At 40.7% G+C, this 22,275-nt stretch overlaps 1 protein-coding gene and 1 long non-coding RNA gene across 7 annotated transcripts in view; one reads left to right on the forward strand and one right to left on the reverse strand.

The window, feature by feature from the left end:
- Positions 1–18,721, forward strand: part of ano1a (anoctamin 1, calcium activated chloride channel a) — a 120,824-nt gene extending 102,103 nt beyond the window's left edge. For 5 of the 6 annotated variants that reach the window (XM_030413863.1, XM_030413865.1, XM_030413860.1 and 2 more), the window contains 11 exons: positions 1,719–1,804; positions 2,803–2,814; positions 5,724–5,795; positions 7,017–7,091; positions 8,615–8,816; positions 10,644–10,755; positions 10,974–11,031; positions 13,720–13,820; positions 15,228–15,370; positions 16,139–16,291; positions 18,618–18,721. In XM_030413863.1, the coding sequence (XP_030269723.1) occupies positions 1,719–1,804; positions 2,803–2,814; positions 5,724–5,795; positions 7,017–7,091; positions 8,615–8,816; positions 10,644–10,755; positions 10,974–11,031; positions 13,720–13,820; positions 15,228–15,370; positions 16,139–16,291; positions 18,618–18,706 (1,103 nt within the window). In that variant the 3' untranslated portion in view covers positions 18,707–18,721. The remainder of the gene's footprint in view (positions 1–1,718; positions 1,805–2,802; positions 2,815–5,723; positions 5,796–7,016; positions 7,092–8,614; positions 8,817–10,643; positions 10,756–10,973; positions 11,032–13,719; positions 13,821–15,227; positions 15,371–16,138; positions 16,292–18,617) is intronic. The other variant, XM_030413861.1, reaches the window with a different exon arrangement.
- On the reverse strand, positions 3,907–7,021 carry LOC115580043 (uncharacterized). The gene is made up of 2 exons (XR_003983798.1): positions 6,016–7,021; positions 3,907–5,373 (listed from the first exon to the last, which is right to left on the reverse strand). It is a non-coding gene; the product is annotated as an uncharacterized LOC115580043 (long non-coding RNA).
- Positions 18,722–22,275: the final 3,554 nt, after the last annotated feature.

Consider the following 22,275-nt stretch of genomic DNA (forward strand, 5'->3'; position numbering starts at 1 on the left):
AGTACAGGTCTTCTGGCTGGTTTCGAACTGGGGTCCACTGCTGTCAATTAATGAATAACTAGGGATGAACGATATATATCGTGCAGCCGAAGTTATCAGCCCAATAACGGAAATTTTATATTATCAGTTATCGGCAGATTAAGAATACTATAGCCAATAAATGTAGCCGATAATACAAAGCCAAATTGCTTTTGTAGACGTGCAGCATCTACACACAGTGGCCCTCATTTATCAATCTTGCGTGAAAACGGGTGCAGATCTGAGCGCAGAATTGGTCTTACGACAGGACACACATGTGATTTATGAAACATTCGTATCTGACCAATTCCAGCATACGAATGATCGGGTCTTGATAAATGCGGCGGCTGAATTCGATCGTCATTAACATGTTACGCCCTTAAATATTCCTGGTTCGGAGGCCTCGCCCACTGAGGTCGAACATGGAGAGAATAAACACTGGCAAGAAGAGAAACTTTTCCGATATGAAGATCGGCATCCTGGCAGCGCCGGCACATCAAAGGCAGTCCGTTCACTAATGCAATGTTGTGCAAAACTGAACAGGCCAAAATAATATCGCACACTTTCTCTGGGGTATACAGCAGTTCCCCCTGCTGGTCCGAGACGGAGCCACCTGCCCTTCAGCAACCCGAAGCAGCGCTCCACTGTGACCCGTGTGCGTGTGTGCTCACTATTGAATCTGCGTTCCTGCTCTGTAGCAGGGTTTGCCAGCAGGGTTATTAGGTATTCCGTTAATTAGTTGTCATATTTTATTTTACAAAAAAGTGGTATCAGTAAAAACGTGGGCTTTTTTTTTTTAATTACATTTTTAAAATGTTGTTTTATTTGTTTTAAGAATCCATTTTGATCTGTTCTAAATATGTGACTGCTTATGCTTAATGACAGCTAAGGTTTGTTTAATAATTATTTTCAGACTCAGCCAGATTTTGCTGTGACCTGTCGTGAGATCTGATCGTAGCTTCCACTCACGTCCAAATTGATAAATGCCGAAGTTTGCGTGGAAATGGTCGTACACACAGTTTTCTGCCGTACGTTCGTTTTAAAAATGAGGGCCAGTAAGTGGTGGTAAGCACATTAAAGATGTTTTGTGAGCAGCTAAAAAAAACATAAAAGAAGAACAACAAACACAATGTTGTTGTGCTCATAACGCCAAACTGCTGCACCTGTGTAGAGCCACGCAATGTAGACATTGACACATGTCGTCACCGGTGTGGATGGTCATTTATAAGAACACAACAAAAATTCTTGTCACAGCTATAGAATGTCAAATAAACCACCTTTGCAAACTATATCTAAGCTTTCTTTAACACTCAGTTGTACATATACTTCTGGTTAGCAATGAATTCTTAAAAATATAAAAATGTAAGTTTCTATTATTGGTGATTTATCGGTATCAGCCATGAGTCAGGTAAAGTTATTGTATCGGCTGACAAAAAATCCTTATCCTGCATCGCTATTGATAGCCTAGTCTACACTTGACCATACAGTACAGACGATACAGTATTTGTACATAACTTTATACTTATCTTGTAAAATATTTCAGATACATGTCCATACAGAAAGATTGACAATAAGAAAATGTCCATGTCACATTCTATAATCCATTATTTTTAGACGGTGGGTGTGTCTGTAAAGAAAAGTGTGCAGAAACAGCTTATGTTTGAGCTTTCATTTAGCTTGCTGTGTGGTTGGTTATGTAGCGGTTCTCTTCATGGAGCACTGGAAGAGACGGCAGATGCGACTGAACTATGTCTGGGACCTCACAGGCTTCGGAGAGGAGGAGGAGGTGAGATAACACTAAAAATGCTTTTCCTATGCCTTTTTAAAGATTTACAGTCAGGAGTGTACAGTTCAAAACACTGGTTCAACAATTTGCGAAGTGTGAGACTTGATATACATAATGTCATCATGCTTTAATTGTTTTAAAATCAACATTATTGTTGTGTGCTAATACAGTGTGACCCTTTGAAATTCAACTGCACTTTTAAATGCATTATCATGTAATATTTAAAAGTTCAAAGTTATCTAAACTCTAAGCCAGTTGATTTCCAGCACAGTGTAATAAAAAAAAAAAAAACGTCTTGGTCCTTTAAAATGAAAACAGTGTCACAAATAAAGAGTTGTGAAGTAAAAGTCCCATGAATTAAATGACTGAATGTTGGACCTCTTCTACATTTCAGATCAGCATGAAACTCTACCATTTGTACCATTTGAACATAGATTATTGATAGCTGTTTTTCTTAAAAGCATGTGCTGTTTAGATAAAATGTAAAATACTTAAGCTACTGTACATGTACAGTGAGATTCAACAACCTTTTTTCAAAGTTTCTCACATGCACCAACACTCACGTGCAACTGGCACCACTTTGCACCGTTATTGATGTTTAGAATATCGTGTAGTTAAATTTCAATTCCTTGTAACAACTCAAAATGACACTTCTTATCATGTGAGGAATACAGATGTTTTTCACGGCACATCACTTAAAAAGCACAGTCCCAAGTTAATGAAGCTGACATGGAGGCACATTTCAAAATGTGCATATGAATGTTCCTCCTCTGTCTTCTGTGTGCTTGGTTGTGACTCAGCCCTCAGTAAAAGTGTTCCCACACAAAGCCTCATAAATCAGCGTTAAAACAATCTTTTTTTTAAATTCACAATAAAATGGAACAGTGCATTAGTATGTTTTTTGACAGGTGTTTAATTCTCATTATTTTTCTATAAAGACAATGACTGCTGAGTGACATCTTCTCCTAATGTGTTTAATTCTGTCTTGTATTTTACAGGAGGAACATAAGGTTTGGATCCAACTCATCTCATATTTAAACCTACCTTCTTTCCTTTTTAATTCACTGCTGTAGATCTGTTCTGCAGTCGCGAACAGTAACATCTTCTCCCTCAAGGTGTCTAACAATCTGCCTCAGGGCTTTAGACTTGACATCTTCTTTATTGCTATGCTCCTGTGTAGGGTTTGTCTGTTGCTTTCCTCTTTCCGTCTAATATTCATCCAGATGCTGGCCATTCCTGTAGCCTCTCAACACCATACTGTTGCTGTTGTTTTTGTCTCTGAACAGCAGCAGAGTTTACAGTCCAGTTAGTCGACTTATAGCTCTTGTCTCTCTCCTCTGTTTACCTTTACTTTTCTTTTTTTGATTTTTTCCTGTTAAGCACAAACAACTTTTCCCTCCATACTCATTGAACTGTTTGGACAATGTGAAGTAATAACAACAAATAAAGGAAAAAGTGCCAAAAATGGGCTAAGCACTGTAGCCTTTTCTGTGCTGCGTCTCTTCCTGGAGCTTCCCGCCTGGTCTCCTGTGCACCTCCCATGCATCCTGCATCTGAGGTCAAGCACGCTACTGCATATAAAGGAAGACAGTGATTAGTAATCAGGTGCCAGCTCTGTCAATTACTCACCTGGCGCTGCTCTCCTGAGCCCTCTCCACCTCTCTCTCCCGCAGCCGCGCCTCGATCATGCTCACCTCCACAGCACCTTTTAAAAAACCTTATTAAAAGGAGCAAAATAGGGCTACCCTGGTGGTAACTGTGGCTCTGGTGGCAACTACTCAGGCTTATTTTGGAGAGTTAATTGAGAAAGACAAACAAATTCAATGTGAAATAATTGTGGGAAAGATTTCTCCTTTAGTGATTCCCAGACTTGAAGAATGGCATATGCTGGTACTGAGGAGGAGAAGCCCCACATAGTTTCCACAGATCCAGCTCATGTGCTCTCAGCTCAGTTGGAGCCCTTATGGGGCCCACATAAACACGTTGGCTGGGAAGACCGTGGTAGTCAAACACATCAAGTTCTCAAAGACCTGAAAATATTTTTCTCCAAAAACCACAGAACCTTGAACAGGTGCAAGAGATCAGACACACGGGGTAGCTGGTTCTAATTTGCTCCTTTACTTATGTTTGAATCGTAGTCATGGGTACATGCTTTTGAATTGTGAAATAAAAGTCTGCACTGATCAGTACTTTAATAATATCAGTGGAAAAATTACTAGAAAGTTGCAGTTCCTCTCAGCTCCACGGAGCTTTATTTAAACTCGACATAATTCATTGATTTCGTCTTGTATATACAAAAGAATGGCATCAAAATGTCAAGTAACAAAAAAACAATGTAGAACAAGTGTATTTGTTGAGCGTTCTATACTTAAATTATCCCAAATAATTCCAACAATTTCAAATCTGCCTGAGGAAGATGAGGTTAACTCAAGGTAATAGTTAGTTTAAATTGGTTGCCTGTTGCTAGAACCTCCATGAGTCAGTCAGAGAGTGAGGAAGGAAGTAGGCAATTGAGAATTAAATAACAGTATAAAACTGTAAAACATAACCTATTCCATGAACATTTGTTTTGTGCCAGAATCACATCAGATAGATTTTAACTCACAGTATGGTGTTTAAGCCTCTTTTATTTCTTAAAGCACCTACACAATAATACTGTCAGGGGGCCGAACGCGGCTTGTGTGTCTCGCTTTCTTGCTTCCTGTCTTCTCTCCTGCGCATCTCCCATGCCTCCTCCATCTGAGGTCCAGCACGCTTCTGCATATAAAGGGAGAGAGTGATTAGTAACTGGGTGCCAGTTCTGCTAATCACTCACCTGGCGCTACGTTCCTGAGCCCTCTCCACTTCTCTCTCTCTCTCCCGCAGCTGTGCCTTGACCATGCTCACTTCCACAGATGTGCTCTACACCAGCAAAGCAAGTCTGATGGCAGGATCATTTCTTCGTGTTACTTGCACAAATGTTGATTCCGCCCTGAACAGCTAGATTTCTTTACACAACTATAGCCGAAAGCTAGCAAGCAGCAGGTGTTGTGTTAAGGTCAATCAATCAACTCAGCCCTCTCACTTCTTTTCCCCCTCTCTTCTGTACAGTTATGTACCCGATGTGTTTATTCCTCCCGAAGGACTGGCTCTGCACTTGAACCCCTCGTCCAGAGCTGGCTGGCTCTGAGTAGCTAAGCAGCTGCTCTGCATCCCCGCTCTGCCTGGCTCTCTCCAAACAACACTCTGCCTTTGTCATTTGTTTTGTTTTGATTGAGACACACCTAGCAACAGAAGTTACATATCATATAACTTACAGTAATGATAAAAAAAATTCAGCAGGTTAATGGTGAAGTGGAGATCCAAATTAATACACGATTCAAAAAATGTACACCAGTTAAAAGTGTTCCAAATCTAAGCTATGTACCAGAAACATTTCCTGTGGTATTCTGTTGTGCATTGTGGTGGTGACAGTCTGCTGCTGTAGTTGTGAAGAGGGTGAGGGTCTTCTGTTACAGCCAAATATCAAGCTCCATCCCCAGGACAGATTCAACCCTTATGATGAGCTTGGTGATACTGTTCCCCACAACCTGTAACCACATGACAGCAAATACGTTAACACTGGCTACAACAGACTGGTAGAACAAACATTCTACCATCTGCTACAATTCACATCATTTAGCATTTACAGTGTTTCTAATGGAACTACTGTATATTTGAGCTGTCTGCAAGTGTTTTAAGTCTTTGTTCTCATCGGGTCGGTGCATTCTCTCTTTTCTTGCACAGGGCGCAACACCTTGCAAACCTTATGAGCAGGCTGCTGGTCTTTTCTATTCTGAAAGATCTGAAGGATCTTCTCTACTGTTTATTGTCTTGTGCACTGCTTACTAACATACAGTAGCATCAGGCAATGTAATATGTAAGCTGATTTCTCTTCAAGGACCACAACCGAGCGGAGTACGAGTTCCGGGTGATGCAAAAGACATTGAAACAGGAACATTCAACTCCAAAGGTAAGACTGATTTGGTAAAATGTTGATAAACGAGTTTGGTAAAATGTTACCTGTGTCATGTGTGCACTATAAGATGAGTACACTTAATAAGCACTAACCGGCTGACCAGACAATACAAAAACTAACTTTATGTTTTGTATTAATAATAATTTTGACTACCTCAAACTTCCAGTTAGAACAGTTCAGTCACAAAATGAAAATTCAGTCATCATCTACTCACTCTTATGCTGATGGAAAGTTGGATGAAGTTTTGTAGTCCCCAAAACTTTTCCAGAGCTGTAGAGCAAAACAGCGTTGCAGCATTCTCCTAAACAACTAGTAAAAAAAAAACAACAAAGAAAAAAAACATTAAAGGGCTCCATACAGCACATCTGGCCTAATTTAAGTCTCCGGAAGCCCAGAGATCCCAAACTGATTAGAAAATATCAATATGTAAATCTTCAACATAGCTGCAAAGCTAAAAGTGTTAGAGTGCACAAGCAGCTAGACCATACGTCAAAGGATTTGAAATCGACTATAATAAACATCCGTGCTTTGATTAACCACTACGAAACAATATTACTCTCTTTCATTATATAATGCCTAGTTGTACCTAGGTGCAGTAATATTGATTAAAGTTATGCAAAAGTAGTTTAATCAATTATGCATTCCCCTGCACACACAGTAATATTCAAAGTGACTTGGTCAATACTGCTAATGTTCCAGTACAAAGCTCTAAGAGTGAAGAACATGTTCAGTATGACATGTTGGTTTGGTTGTTGGTCTGCACAAGGTCACATCCTTCTTTTACTCAAATACGCAACACACAGGCAGTTGTCTGAGCTTTCTGACCCAGTTTTCTGTAGCCTTGAATGTGACATGATAGCTCAGGGCGGAATTAGCTGTGCTCCACTGCAGACATAGTGTGTGTGTGTGTGTGTGTGTGTGTGTGTGTGTGTGTGTGTGTGTGTGTGTGTGTGTGTGTGCGTGTGGTAGGTGTGTGTCTGTTTGTGTCTGTTTGAGTTGCGTGTGTTTTTACGATGTGTGTGCTGATTGCATTTACAAGCACAGGGCATATGAGTCGCTACCAACTGAAGCTGTGGTAGCAGAAAAACACAAATTAACATACATACATCTCAGATATGCTGTGCACTTTATGTCCTTCAAATAATTCTCTCTCTGTCCTGTTCTGTGCTGTGCTGTGCTGTGCTGTGTGTATGTGTGTGTGTGTGTGTGTTTCAGGGTGAGAAGGTGAAGCTGACATGCACAGACAGACTGCCGGCCTACCTGACTACTGTGGTAATGATGGGCTTCATGGTGAGTCTCAGTTTCTCTGCAGTGTTACATCACCCTCTGTATGTCTAACATGTGTTTGATATTGTGAAGCAGTAATATATCATTAGTAGTAACCCTGAATTAATTCCAGATTCACACATCTCAAGATTGAGGGAAAGCAGGGTGTTCAAATGTTTAATTTAGGGAAAACTAGATAGCAAAACTTCCACATAGATTTAAGGATTATGACAATCAAATGAGATAAAAATGATGTGCTTTAACATCATATTTAACATTTAGAGTGTTGTAACCTGCTATAGTTTTTCATGTTTGTTAACCTCGGGTAATTATGATTTTGTATGGGTTTTCTAGCTGGTTCTACCTGGTAACCTTACATTTATCAACAGCTTCATATAATCAGTTTCAGATATAACCAGCAGCAGGCTATAGCAGCTGTAATGTTTTGTTACAGCTAACATTAGTTAAGGTTGATTTTCCATAAATGCTAGAATGCTAGAACTATTGGCTGCTGTCTGGTGTATGTGCTCCATGCAAGCCAGTGTCTGTACTGTCCTTTGTAAGAGGAAAAAGAAAATCTTTCTGGGATTGACTACGTGTTTTTGTAGTTCAACTAGACTAGCAGTATGGTTACTATCGGAGAAATTATCATGCTCTTTAATACATTAATATAATGTCACATAAATATCAAGAGAATCCTCCAGTTCAAGTTGTATCATATCAACATTTTAATCTCATCTCTAAATCAGTGGGTGACAGCTGTTATTTAAATGCTGCAAATAATCAGCGTATCATTTCTAGTCGCACTTTTCATGTTGTTGCCACAGCTATATATAATACAGCAACAACTAATGTTACTGTTTTTGAGTGTAGCCATATGAAAAGAGAAAATAGTTGCCACAGATTTAACTTTTCGTTACAAGAACACTAAAATAACATTTCTGTACAGAAAAGATACTCCTCAAATTACATAAGCCAATGTCTGCAACAAGATGATTGTTTTGATTCTCCATGAATGTTAACCAGACCTTTACCCATGTCTTTAAGACCTAATCCACGTGAGCCTGACTCGTATTGCAAAATGTATTTTTAATTTAAATCTTAATCCAAACCAGAGTTATATTTAATCATTCCTTGTTTAATGTGAAATATTGATATGGTTTAAAGGCTTTCTTACAAATGACAAATGGCAAACCCCTGTTTGTTAGGACTTGTCAGGTTAGGGCTGGATGTCAAAAAGCTTTTGTGGAGCAGCAGTTGTTGCTATGCACACATAATGCATGTTGGAACACTCGTCCTTTTTATTTCCTTTGAAAACCACACCTTCAAATTCATGTGACATGTTTCAGCAGGTGTCAACTTGGCATCCTGGACTACAGCTAGCTCTACTGGGCTTCAACCTTGTGTAGTACAATTTGTTTAGACCTTTTGTGCTTAATCCTACCTACTGTTTAGAATAAAATTGAGGAAATTAGTTATAGTAGAAATACAACCTGTTGTTTTGTCAGATTATCAGCTGATTGTACTTCTACTCTCTTTACTTTTAGATTGCTGTGACATTTGCCATTGTCTTTGGAGTCATCCTGTACAGGATAAGCATTAAGGCAGCACTGCACATGAGCAACTACCCTGCAGCACGGTCCAATATCAGAGCCACTGTCAAAACAACCGCTGCCATCATCAACCTCATCATCATCATAATTTTAGATGAAATCTACGCTGCCATCGCCCGCTGGCTCACCACACTGGGTGAGGCACATTTGACTGCTAACCACTTAAAGACATGATTGATTCTCAAACCAAATATTCATTTCTACAGATTCTTATTATTTAGAGGAGCAATTTGTGAAATATGGCCAGAATTCCACTTAAAACATTCAAAACATGAACTAACATTATCAACAGGGTATGAAGAAAATTAGATGTGAAAATATTGTGGCTGTAGATGCTATTTTCACCCACTGCTGATGTCCAAGTCTCTTCTCACTTCTATCCTGCTACATACATCTCCTGTCCCTGCCTGCCATGTCCTCTAGTCCTCTGAGTCATAGCCTTGGTCAGAGCCACTGTAAATCACCTCCGTACTGCATCCTCTCTTGTCAAACTGGCCTCCGTCAGGCTTGGAGGCAGTGTTCAGTCCCAGTATGGAGTTCACTCTCAGGTTGCCAAATCAAGTTGAGCTGAGCCCTATCGCCCATCGGATATACCCTGTGATCAGGGGTCTTGGTACCGACACACTCTAAGGCAACTGGCACCATGTCTAAGTGAGCTGTGAGCAAATTAGCTAACTGTACCTAGCTGCAGCGCAGCCAAGGATAGCTTGCAAAGAGCGGAACTTGTTGGTAACTCTTGTGATATGCTGAACACCATGTTCTTGGAACTACTTTCGAAATCTGGTCACATTTTAACAATTTTGGATGATGAAGTAGTTAAATGCATAGTAAAACCGTGCTCCCAGATGAAGGGATGTCACTGTGGGTTAGGGTTAAGAGGATCTATTCTGTGCTGAGACCCATCCTCCATCCAAGTGTCTTTAAAAAGATATTCAATAGATTTTTTTGCCTGCAAACCAACAGATCAACCAACTGATAAACAGGCATCCTGAAGTCTTAACCTCCTTGGTGGAGGGAATAATAAGCTACAGAATGATGAAAATGAACAAAATGGTAGTTCAAGAATTGAGGTGGCGAAAATGTATATGCTGCCAAGGTTGCTATGCCTTTCTAACTTACCATGTACTATTAGTTTAATGGGTGGGATAAACAGATATGCTGGTACATCTGGCAGGAGCAAGGCCAAGAAATTTGAGATACTCCATACTGAAAAGGAAAATGAAGGTCTAACACTGCCATATCTCTACACTGTCCAAATGACATGAAATGTCTATGGGTGCTTTTCAAAGTATCAAACTGGATGGAAATACATTGAGCTAAATGTGGGTCACTCTCAACCTTGGGTCAGGCTAGTTGGAAAAAAGTATACAGACCAAATGGGAGAAAATTCTGCTTGAGAGGTGTCAGTGTCGATGTAGAATAAGATTGTCAAAAAACAGACTATAAACTTAATCAGACTGCCAGGTTTAGACCCAGAGAGATACTGTAGATAATACATTTGTAAGGTGGAGAGAAAAAAAGAACAGGTTCATATACGCTCACAGAGCAACTGTTAAAACATTTGACAAACTCAAAGGAGAATTTAGACTAGAAAGAGTTTCAGCTGAAGGTAAGGAAGTTATTAAGGTGTTGACATGGGCATATTTGTTAACAACCCCCTTCAAAGAATCTTTCTAAAATTAGTAATTTACAAAATGAAAATGTACCTGAAAATGAAACGGGAGTTAGAGTTCAACATTAAACTGTCAAAGAGTGATTGGTTGGCATTCCATGTATAGAATCCAACAATATTTCAATAGCTCTTAGAGGAATAGGGCATTTGGACAGAATCAGCTTAAATCTCTGTTTAACAGGTTTGTTTACTGAGGTGTGATGTGGAAACTTGAAACACAGAGTTAGGGATAGCAGTGCTCCTATTCGAATTGATGTGAGATAATTAAGTCACATATTGTCTTTTTTTCAGAGGTTCCCAAAACCGACAAGAGCTTTGAAGAGCGCCTCATCTTTAAAACCTTTATCCTGAAGTTTGTCAATGCCTTCACGCCAATTGTGTATTTGGCCTTTTTCAGGGGCAGGTAAATCAATGACTTCTCAATTCATCCTGTTTTTTGTGTGTATTTTTTATGTTTTTATCAAACTTCTACAAGTCAGTAATAATTTATATATTTGCATTTGCTCTATCTTTTTTCTCTCACATACTGCCATGGTTGTGCTGTGCATAGAACATTGGCCTTTCTGTACATGACCTGCTGTCCTCATGCCACAACATGTGATGGTTGTGTTTGGTTCACAGGCTTGTTGGGCGGCCTGGAAACTACTTGTATGTTGTTGGATCGTACAGAATGGAAGAGGTAATATACACTTAAACACAGTAAATTAAAGGTTTAGGCTACCGTTACGGCACATTTTATTAATGTCAATACTAAAACCAACTGCATTAGTCCATGTCTTAATAGTTTTCCACCTTCCTTCTTTTTCTGTTGAACCCAAGTCAAATGGTTCCTAATGAAGACATAGATAAAAAAAATAAATTTAAACAAATGTAGTTTTTAACAAATGTTATATAAATGTTATATCCTTTTCACACTGGACAAAAAACACAATTTATTAACCTTTGTCTGATATAGGGGTGGAGTCAACAACAATATTGGGAGGCAGCTCTGAAGAGCAGGTATTGGCTGAAAGAGATTTTATGGTATGCCAAAATTTCCTAGGGTCGTTTAAGTTGTCTGAGGTCCGTGATAAATAGTACTCTCGTTTAGCTTCCCTAATAACACTAGTGCAGCTGTTACGCACTTGGCGAAAAAGTACCCAGTCAGCCTCAAGCCCCGACTTCCTTGCATTGGCCCAGAGCTGATTTCTCTTGTGTAAGAGATCCGTCAGTTCAGCAGTGAACCAGGGGCTCTCTCGTCCCTTCACCCTGAACCGACGAAGAGGAGCATGTTTGTCCATAAAATAACTAAAACTGTCATAAAAATATTCCCATGCAAGATTTAAATCATCAATTAGTAAAATACGATCCCAGTTAAAATGAGAGAGATCATGAAGAAAAGCTTGGTCAACAAAGTGCTTAAGGCTTCTTTTAAGAACAATACGAGGCTTAGTGCGAGGGATTTTAGTGTCCCTAACAGCACCGATCACACAGTGGTCACTCAGATCATTGGCAAAAACTGCTGTAGCAGAATATTTATGTGGCATGTTGGTAATTAAAAGATCAATAAGAGAAGATTTGGTTGGGCATTTGGAGTTAAGACGCGTGGGGGAGACCAGCAACCCCCGGCTTCCAGCACAGTAGCCCCCGGCGTCAGCGGCGGCAGCTCGCGGTGTTCGGCTCCTCGGTCCCGGTGTCAGCGGCGGCGGCTCGCGATGTTAGGCTCCTCGGGTCCCGGTGTCAGCGGCGGCGGCTCGCGGTGTCCCTCCTCGGGTCCCGGTGACAGCGGCGGCGGCTCGCGGTGTTCGGCTCCTCGGGTCCCTGTGACAGCGGCGGCGGCTCGCGGTGTTCCTCCTCGGGTCCCGGTGACAGCGGCGGCGGCTCGCGGTGTTCGGCTCCTCGGGTCCCGGTGTCAGCGGCGGCGGCTCGCAATGTTCGGCTCCTCGGGTCCTGGTGTCAGCGGCGGCGGCTCGCGGTGTCCCTCCTCGGGTCCCGGTGCCAGCGGCGGCTCGCGGTGTCCCTCCTCGGGTCCCGGTGACAGCGGCGGCGGCTCGCGGTGTTCGGCCCCTCGGGTCCTGGTGATGCTAGGAGCTTGCTGAGGAGATCCACTCTCACAAGACTTCCACCAGGGGAGGTAACCTCGCGACAATGACATGGTCTCCTACCTAACATCTGGCTTTTTACTGTTGTCAAATGACACAGGTGTTTATCTGCTCTAGCTCCAATCAGCTGTGATGGAAACACAACAGCCAGGTGGACATGCTTATATTCTCCTGCACTGATATGACGTGTTAAATTGCCATGAATGCCGATTTGCTTATATTTGTCAATACTTTTCCATCCATCTCTGATCGAGCAGCATTCAATCATCATTCTGTTGGCACTGAGTTTGAAAAAGAGACTGAAGTAAAAGACATTTAAAAAGTATCACCCTTTGTGGTGTCTTTTTCACTAACAGAGCTTTGTCAGCTGCCTGATCTGTACTGCACATGTGCAGCTCTTCACAGAGATGAGAAAGAAGCGAGATGTCTCACTCCTCACGCCCCTTATCAGCTCAAGAAAAAAAGTGTTTAATTCACGATGGTACGTGTCATGTACCCCCTGGGAAAATAAATAACAAGTACGCTACTTTGATCCACAAGTGATCGGGGTTGTTTCTATGTCCCGACATTTTGGCGTAGGTGCCCATGCTGACTAGTGGCATGGCTACAGAGTAAACAGCAGCTTGGAACTCCATCCATCCAACCTGCTGCAACAAATAACAATACAAAATGACGTACTTGTTATTCATTTTTATTTAGGCATAAGGACCTATGTCAAAATTCCAGAACATAGAAACAACCCTGATTACTTGCTGATCAGATCTGTGATTTACACTCACATTTGCGTTCCTGTTGATCAGGTTACAACTCTGATTACAAAAGGGTTGGCCCTCCTACAGCTCAGAAGCAGATTGTATTGCACCTGAAGCTGTTTGGTAACTGACAAACACAGCAGAAGAAGAACTGCTGCACTTATTCACTGTATTAAGAGCAATAACAGTTTAGCTCATGGCTATAACTAACACGGCTCTCTCACCCATACAGATCAATAATCTCTCACTCACACAGATCATTCAGTGGTGGAACTGATCTAGGATCAGACTGTATTTGATTGCTTGTATAGAAATGGCTGGAGCTGTTGTTCCTTGTCTCTTCAGTAAGACAGAGAACAGTCGGCTCACTTTGGTGTAACTTTATAGAGGAGGTGGATGTGTTGCACTTGTGTTTACTCAGCTTTCCACTCCCGACTGTCAACTGTGTATACAACTGTCCTCCCTTCAGGCTCTTCTGCCACAATTTAATGTCCTGCCATTTTATGACACACTGTTCACTTTCTCTTCCTCCAGTGTGCACATGCAGGATGCCTCATGGAGCTTTGCATCCAGCTGTGCATTACCATGCTTGGCAAGCAGCTCATCCAGAACAACCTGTTTGAGATTGGCATACCGTGAGTGCAGAGCATACACTGTGCAACATGCAAAAAAGGCACCCTTTCCCATAATACTAGCACACAGAAGAGCCACATAAACAAGATAAAGTAATGTTCAGCATAGATTAAAATAAATGGGCCCAGCAAGCCTCAGAACAAGGTGTGCAGACCCACTTCTTGCATCTGAGAAGAATAATTTAAATGCCTGTCTGTCACACTTGGGAACCAGGCAGTGCCTTGCTGAACTCTGTCAACGTACAATTATCTCTGACTTTAATCAAAGTAAAACCAATGAGTAACACTATATATAAAGTGGTGCATGCTTCAGTGAACGGAAGTCTTACAATAGAGTATCTTGCTTGTTTAAAGTCTGTAATATTTAGATGATGATAAATCAATTCTATTACACCAGAACATTGTTTCCAAACATAACATCACAATGCTGTACCACAATTATAGAAACTATCAGTGGACCAAGAGAAGAATTTGTCCAAATTCTAATAAGGTCATTTAAAAATACGCTACTTTGGCTCTGATGCAATATCATTTTTCTGTCTGTAGTCACCCACTTATAATATCTGATCGATTGCATTTCAAAAGCAATAGCAAAAGTTATCCAATAAATGTAGAGAAGTAGAAGGGAAAAGTAGCAGGATATGGAAATACTCAAGTGAAGTACCTCAAACTGTACTTTAGTACAGTTATTGAGTAAACTGCACTTTTGACTCCAATATTTTGATTTTTTACTGCAAATGTATATCAGCTCCAAATATTGTCACCTTTCTGTACCACAGCCTCTCTGCTCTGTGTCTGTGTATGTGGAGAAGAAAAGAGGCTTCAACAAAGTGACAACAAACTACACTAAAATGTTAAAAAACAAAAGTATATAAAAATATAACATTAATGTGACGGCTTATCAATACTAGGGTACTTCATAAGATAGTCCCGGGGCCCATTAAATACCAGGTTTCCCTACACATCCTTACTCAGACTGTCAGCTGCTAACAAGTTTGTTTAAAGTGCATACTGTATGAATGACTTCTGATGTACCAACAAAATGTTAATGATACTACTATGGATTATGTATGCTTATTAATGTTAATAAGGATATGATAAAGACTGGTGAGATCCTTTATTACCTAGTACCTAAGGCTTATAAAAGGACATTAAATGAAGTGTTTCCCATATTTCCATTATTTTACCCTCTGCAGAATGTAGAGTGTGCATCATATAGCACCGCTTGATAGCACACTAGCGTATACTGAAGGATAATAGTTCTCTCAAATTGTGCTTGTGCTATGTAAATGAACAGTAGATACTAAAATCACATTATCTAGATAGTCTTAAAAGAGACAGTTAAATGGCTTTAGAAACAAGGCTTAAATGTGCTTTTTACGTCATTGGCTGTTGGCTGCATACACGCAGGAAGCTGAAGAAACTGCTTCGGAGGAGGAAGTCGGAGTTGGATTCAAAGCAAGAGGAGGAGCTAAACAAAACCCTGCAGCGCCATGAGAGAGACCACATCCTGGGTCCTTTTGTCGGCCTCAGCCCTGAGTACATGGAGATGAGTGAGTCTGAACACAAGGCATTTGTAAACAAATACATAAACATACACAACATGCACATGGCTGCTGTGTTGTGTCAGGTTTTTTAGACTTGAAACTTCCTTTAAAATTACATTGAAATGTATTAATACAATGACTGGCATCTGGATCAGTCTGCAGTTTTATTGTGGCTGATGCTGCTCTTTCCTCAGTAATACATTTTCCAGCTTGCCTGATGTTTGCTAACAGCAAAGGTCCTCATCTTCATCTCGTCTGTGAGAGATCTTCTGCCCTGATCCAAAGATAATCTTTCTGCTCTATGTTAATTACAGCCTTTTAACAGCCCAACCCTTGTAGAACAACTTGTAGTGGCTGTGACCACTTTGAATGTGTTTGTAGGTACACAAAAGCTGCATAATAAATTGATTGCTTCAGTCACCACTGCTTTATGTCCGACACTAGCTTGACATTGCAAATGTCAGCTCCTTTCAGCACAAGTTGTTAGCTTCATGGACTGAACTAGAAAATGTATTCTCTGATACAGCGGAAAAACAAACTAATCTCCATGTTGAGGTACAGTATGTCGACCTTTAATTTCATCAAATCCATTTTCCCCCCACACAGAATGTCAGCTTGACCCTGCTTCATGTGATCCAGAGACTTATGTCCATGTCTGTATGTGTGTGCTTAATAAAGATTAAGAATCACATAAAAGGTTCTGATTTTTAAACAAAAGACAAAGTGTTGATCCTGTAACTGTCTACTAAATTCTCAGCTCATTTGTGTTTTTAGTCATCCAGTTTGGGATGGTGACTCTTTTTGTTGCCTCCTTCCCTCTGGCTCCACTCTTCGCCCTGCTGAATAACATCATTGAGATTCGCCTGGATGCCAAGAAGTTTGTTATGGAGCTGCGCCGGCCAATTGCAGCCAAAGCCAAAGACATTGGTATGTGTTCACTACATCACATATATTAGAAAAAAAGAAAAAAAAAGAAGAGATATGCTTTTAGGTTTGATAAACATAATGTTTAAAAGGATATTCCTGGTCACAAGTGGACAGCTCTGAGTTCAGCAGATCACACCTGGCATTATATTGTGTCTCTCCCACTAGATCTGATCTCACTTCACCACTCTAGATACCAATAACCACATGAACAAACAGAAACAATGTCTTTATACAAAGACAGAAATATGTTCAGCTGTAACAATGCCAAATTTACAAGAAGCCCCAATTCATTAACAATTTGTCACAGACTGTGTTTCACAAACTTTGTAAAGTTTCACTGAACTCGACAACTCTCAAAATGTTGCAATTTACATATTGGTTTCTCTTTATTGTAAAATTTGACACTTTTAGTGTCACAATGTTGTCTTCTTTCACAAATGTAGTGTAAATGATGAAATCAGATGAAACTGTGTGTTCAAATAGGTTTTAAATGTTGGCAGGTAAGACACACTTAGACAGGGTAGCATAGGCTGGTACAGTGATGCCACAAAAAAAAAGACTTTTGACAAATAAAGAAACAACTTCATATATTTAATGCCAAATTTACAAAAGGCATAAACAATTTAGAATTTGTCATTGCCATTTTCCAAGGTTAGCCTCACTCAACCATTCAACAAATTTCATGATTTGGGCATATGGCAGTAGTTAAATTGACTTGTATTTCCATAGCACATAATAATACTTGTCACATTGAAACATTCACACGCACAGTCATATACTGATGGATAGGGACTTGGATCTATCTATCTCAAACCAGCAATCTTCTAATTACTTAACAACCCACTCTACCTCCTGAGCCACAGCAGTCATTAGATAAATGGTTTGTTAAAACAGAGTCCATTCACAAATGTCTGCTGCTTACACTGGCATTCCGCCTGACATTCTGGCAAAATTCTCTAAATGCTGGTCCAAACCGTTCTTTTTTTGGTCTGAGTGGGACTTGAACAGGCAACCTTCAAGTCCCCAAGCCTCCAAGCCTAGTCCCTACAGACAGAGCTATTGCCGGCGGTTCTGATGCAGCTTGCAATTTGCAAAGTGATCAAATAAATGTAATGGAGTAAAGAGTACACTCTTTGCCTGGAAGTCTGAAGTAGCAAAAAAATGCAAATACTCAAGTCAAGTAAAACATACCTCAAAATTAGTACAGTACAAAGTAATTGTACTTATTTACATTCATCATTACATGGACCACCTCTGAATGTGGTAGTCATTCTTTATGTCATAATTTAACTTCTATTTATGTAGCTCTTTTCTTGCAAAGTAGAATTTAAAAGAGGCAATTTCATATGATCTATTAGCAGAAATCAAATATTTTATTCCTAATTAATTTTTAAATAGTGTATAATTGCCTGAAACTGAGAATCATTCGAGTTTAATCAGCTTAGAATGAGCTTTTTATATCTACAGGTCAACAGGTCCTCCTCTTTGAAGTTCACTATATTGCACCACTATGTTTCTTAAGTAGGCCAGACTGAACACATCAAATGCTTGAGGGGACCTTTCAAATTTCCCAAATATATGATTAAATTCTGATGTGTTAAATGAAAAAGTACAGAAAGGGGTCCCTGCCTCCAGATGCATTACCACACAACAAAATTATAAAGTGAAGAGAAGATAGATAGATAGATAGATAGATAGATAGATAGATAGTTTGATCGATTGATTGATTGATTGATAGATTGATATACTTTATTGATCCCAAGCTGGGAAATTATGGTGTAGCAGCAGCATTACACACAGAGACAATAACAACACAATGAAATAAGAGGAACAACCTAGACATATTAAATAGCAATAGAAAAAAGTAATATACAAAAATGTACAAAATGTATAAAAGTGTATAAATAAGCAGAGTAACTGTAGTGCAAGATAAAAATATAAGGTGCGGTGAACAGAGTGTATAAAACCAAAGTGTGTAGAGACTTTGTGTTATGACCAGAGTTTTAGCTGTTATTGTACAGTCTGATTGAATGTGGCAGGAAAGATTTCCTGTATCTGACCCTGGAGCAGTCTGTGATAGATCAGTATTAGTCGGTTTCCTCTGATTTACACAGGTAAAATGACACGGCTGCCAAAACTCTGGTACTGGTCAGCAGTAATACAAAGAAAAGTTCCCAGTTAACACAACATTCAGTGTTATTTCTACCTCATATGTAGAGGGTGCTTGTGCCATCTAGTGGTGGCTGCAAATTTGTGGCACTGTGGAAAACTTGCACGTTGAAGCTACTGTTCCCACCCTAATGACAGCTCCTCTGTCTTTCTGCAGGCATCTGGTACAACCTCTTGAGAGGCCTCAGCAAGGTAGCAGTCATCGTTAATGTAAGTCTTTTTTGTTTGTTTGTTTGTTTTATTTAAAGAATGGACAATGAACATCAGTTAACATGAGCACCAGAGGCTGCCATTCAGGTTAATTTTCAACTGCAGTCCCTAGCAGGTTGATGGCATTAAGTAAGAAAACAAATTAAAAAATTAAAGCTGCAAGCAGCGTTGAACGGGCCCTCGCAGTCCACGCGCGTCGGAGCCTGCTGCCGTCGATGCATGCTGCCGCCGGGGCTTGCTGCCGTCGGGGCTTGCTCAAGCAACACCTTCCGCTGAGGAAGTCGTTGCTTTATAATTCGGTGGCCTGCTATTGTCGGTGTGAATAATGTACGCTGAAGTCAGAAAAATTGTGTGAACTGCTGCATAATTCCCCGGACAAAGACTGAGTCGATGGTCTGAAATTTTTTTTCCTCCGGTGAGGGAGGAGGGAGGAGCGAGACAACCGCATAAGTGATGATGATTGGCTCCCTAACATTGAGTGAGAGTTCTTAAGCCAATCAGTGGCAATGTTCGGTTTACACACAAGCCACACACGCACACAGCAGCCTCACACACTCAAACTAGCAGAGGGGAACTGCGGCTATGGCGAGTCCGGAGGGAAAGTTGATGTTTTCAAAAGTGGAAGTACAGACACTGTTTTAATCTCATTTGTCCACGTCCATTGTAAGCAACTCTGATCTAATGAAGCATCTCTAAAAGGCACACGCTTCTACAAAACTAACACTGGACAAAACTCTGTTGCTGACGCTGTTGATGATGATAGCAGGCCAGGTGTGGCTAACGTGTGCTTTAAAAACTGAATACATGCCCAATAGTTTGAGGTCTTCTGACTCTTTAAAAGTTAGAATGGTGTGTCTAGCTCAAAGTATGAGGGATAAGGAGAGGTTGAAGGTCGATGAGTTTTGAAGAGGACTTGAAGATTTCCCCATTTACTTTCCATTCAAAATGATTAGACTGCGACCAGAGCGCCATCTAAGGGCCGATTTGCACCAAATTTTACACAGACCATCAATAGGCGATACCACACAATTATGAACATTTATGTGATAATCGGATAGTATTTTGTAAAAATATGCAAGATTGACTGTTTTCAACACAATATGCAGGAATTTGTCATTTTATATTTCAGGCAGTTTTAAGGCCTATCAAAATTCTTTTGATAACTTTTTGTCAGGAGGGTCCACAGATGCTTCACGCAAAGTTTGGTGCAAATCACTCAAATTACCTAGGAGGAGTTTCGAAAAAGTAGGTTTTTCATTTGTCGCGATTTTGCAAATGGAAAGTTAGCGCGAAAGTGGGCGTGGCCTACACCAAACAATTCAGCTGAATGCAGGGAACACATAGGGATGAGGTTTAATAATATGCAACATATTAAGTGGGAGTTATGAGCCAAAAACGCTTTTGCATTGAAAATAGCGCCACCTGGTGGTCATTTTCGGTGAGTGAGTCACAGGGGCCATTCTATAGCACCTCTATGAATTTCATTTCCATAAGTGTTATGGTGTGGGCACAGGGCCAATTATACAATTAAAGTGACGCCAGAGCGCCACCTAGTGGTGGATCGGTAAACCCTTTGTCAGATGTCCTCAGGAGGGCACTGACAATAAATGTACCAAGTTTCGTCTTATTCCGATGCACCGTTGTGGAGATATAAAATACATCAATTTAAAGAGCGCCACCTTGTGGTCATCGCCTAAAATTTTGCACAGGGCCTCAGGGGCTCATGGGGAAGTAGTATCCTGAGTTTCATGTCATTTGATCTGACTACTGTGGAAATATCCAACACTTCCTGTTTTGAGCCAAATCTGCAGGAATTTGTTATTTAATAACTTCAAAATTATTTATTTTAATTAGAATCCTTTAATAACTTTTTGTCAGGAGGGTCCAGAGATGCTGTGTGCCAAGTTTCGTGCAAATCGGTGAAATCGCCTGGGAGGAGTTCGAAAAAGTAGGTTTTCGACATTTTGCGACGTAGCGAAAAAAAACGGTAGGCGGAAATGGGCGTGGCCTATACCACGAGATTCAGCACAATTCCACTGAACGCGTCGATGTAAGGTTTTTGAATGTGCGACTAAAGTATATGGGAGTTATTAGCCAAAACGCGCTTTCCCTAATAACAGCGCCACCTAGTGGTGGAAATTCAGGACGACAATAGATTATAAAATTTTTCGCCAGGTGTGACTTATATTCCAAGTTTGGTGAGTTTTGGGGTATGTTCAGGCAGTGAAATATGCGATCATTTTGTGACAAGGAAAAAAATAATAATAATAATCATTACGATTACAATAGGGACCTCGCAGGTTCCCTGCTCGGGCCCTAATTAAAGCTGCAAGCAGCGTTGAACGGGCCCTCGCAGTCCACGCGCGTCGGGGCCTGCTGCCGTCGATGCATGCTGCCGTCGGGGCATTGCTCAAGCAACACCTTCCGCTGAGGAAGTCGTTGCTTATAATTCGATGGACTGCTATTGTCGGTGTGAATAATGTACGCTGAAGTCAGAAAAATTGTGTGAACTGCTGCATGATTGCCCGGACAAAGACTGAGTCGATGCCAGGTCAGAGAAGAACTGATTAACTGATGGGATGTGAGATGTCACCTGCTGCATGATGAAATCTGAAGAAGAGGAAGAAATTGCAGCTCATGGGGGACTTGCTGTTGTGCTTGTCCCTCTGGGGCTTTAACAGCCAAAAGTCCTACATCTAAAATAAGACCATCAGCCGAAAGCCAACAAGATTTCCTACATGTCTATGTATATATTGTCTATGTGAAGTTAAAGATGTGGGATCAAAATCAAGCTGAAGAGAACTTTTTCTACAGTTCTTCCAGCTGCTCTCCACTGTAGCTATGATGTCACGCATTCTATTTCACGCAACACCAGCATTAGAATAAACGGCGTTACTCACAGCGTTACTTTTTTCAGTAACAGTTAACCTAATCAATCTTACTATTTCCATTGTTACAATGCCGTTACCGACTATTAAATGTGGCATGTGACAAACTGAAGCTGATCACTGAAGCTGTTGTCATCCATCTCGGCTCTCAGCCGCCGGAGCTGCAGAGCTGTATTTTTTTTCCTCCGGTGAGGGAGGAGGGAGGAGCGAGACAACCGCATAAGTGATGAGGATTGGCTCCCTAACGTTGAGTTAGAGTTCTTTAGCCAATCAGTGGCAATGTTCGGTTTACACACAAGCCACACACGCACACAGCAGCATCACACACTCAAACTAGCAGAGGGGAACAATGGTAATGGTGAGTCCGGAGGGAAAGTTGATGTTTTCAAAGTGGAAATACAGACACTACTTTAATCTCCTTGGTCCACATCCGTTGTAAGCAACTCTGAGCACACCTTTTACAAAACTAACACTGGCCAAAACTCTGTTGCTGACGCTGTTGATGATGATAGCAGGCCAGGTGTGGCTAACCTGTGCTCTGTGAACAGCTTCACAGAAACTTGTGACACAGACTGAACTGAATGCAATGATAGACATCTATGTTGTTGAGAACTTGCTCCCGTTATCAACAGCTGACTCAGACTCCTTCAGAGCGCTCATTGACAAAATATCGGGGAGAGCAGGTGCCGGTCAAAGAAATACATTTTCTAAATACAT

The sequence above is a fragment of the Sparus aurata genome, chromosome 4 (genome assembly GCF_900880675.1).
Source record: "Sparus aurata chromosome 4, fSpaAur1.1, whole genome shotgun sequence".
Taxonomy (NCBI): Eukaryota; Metazoa; Chordata; class Actinopteri; order Spariformes; family Sparidae; genus Sparus; species Sparus aurata.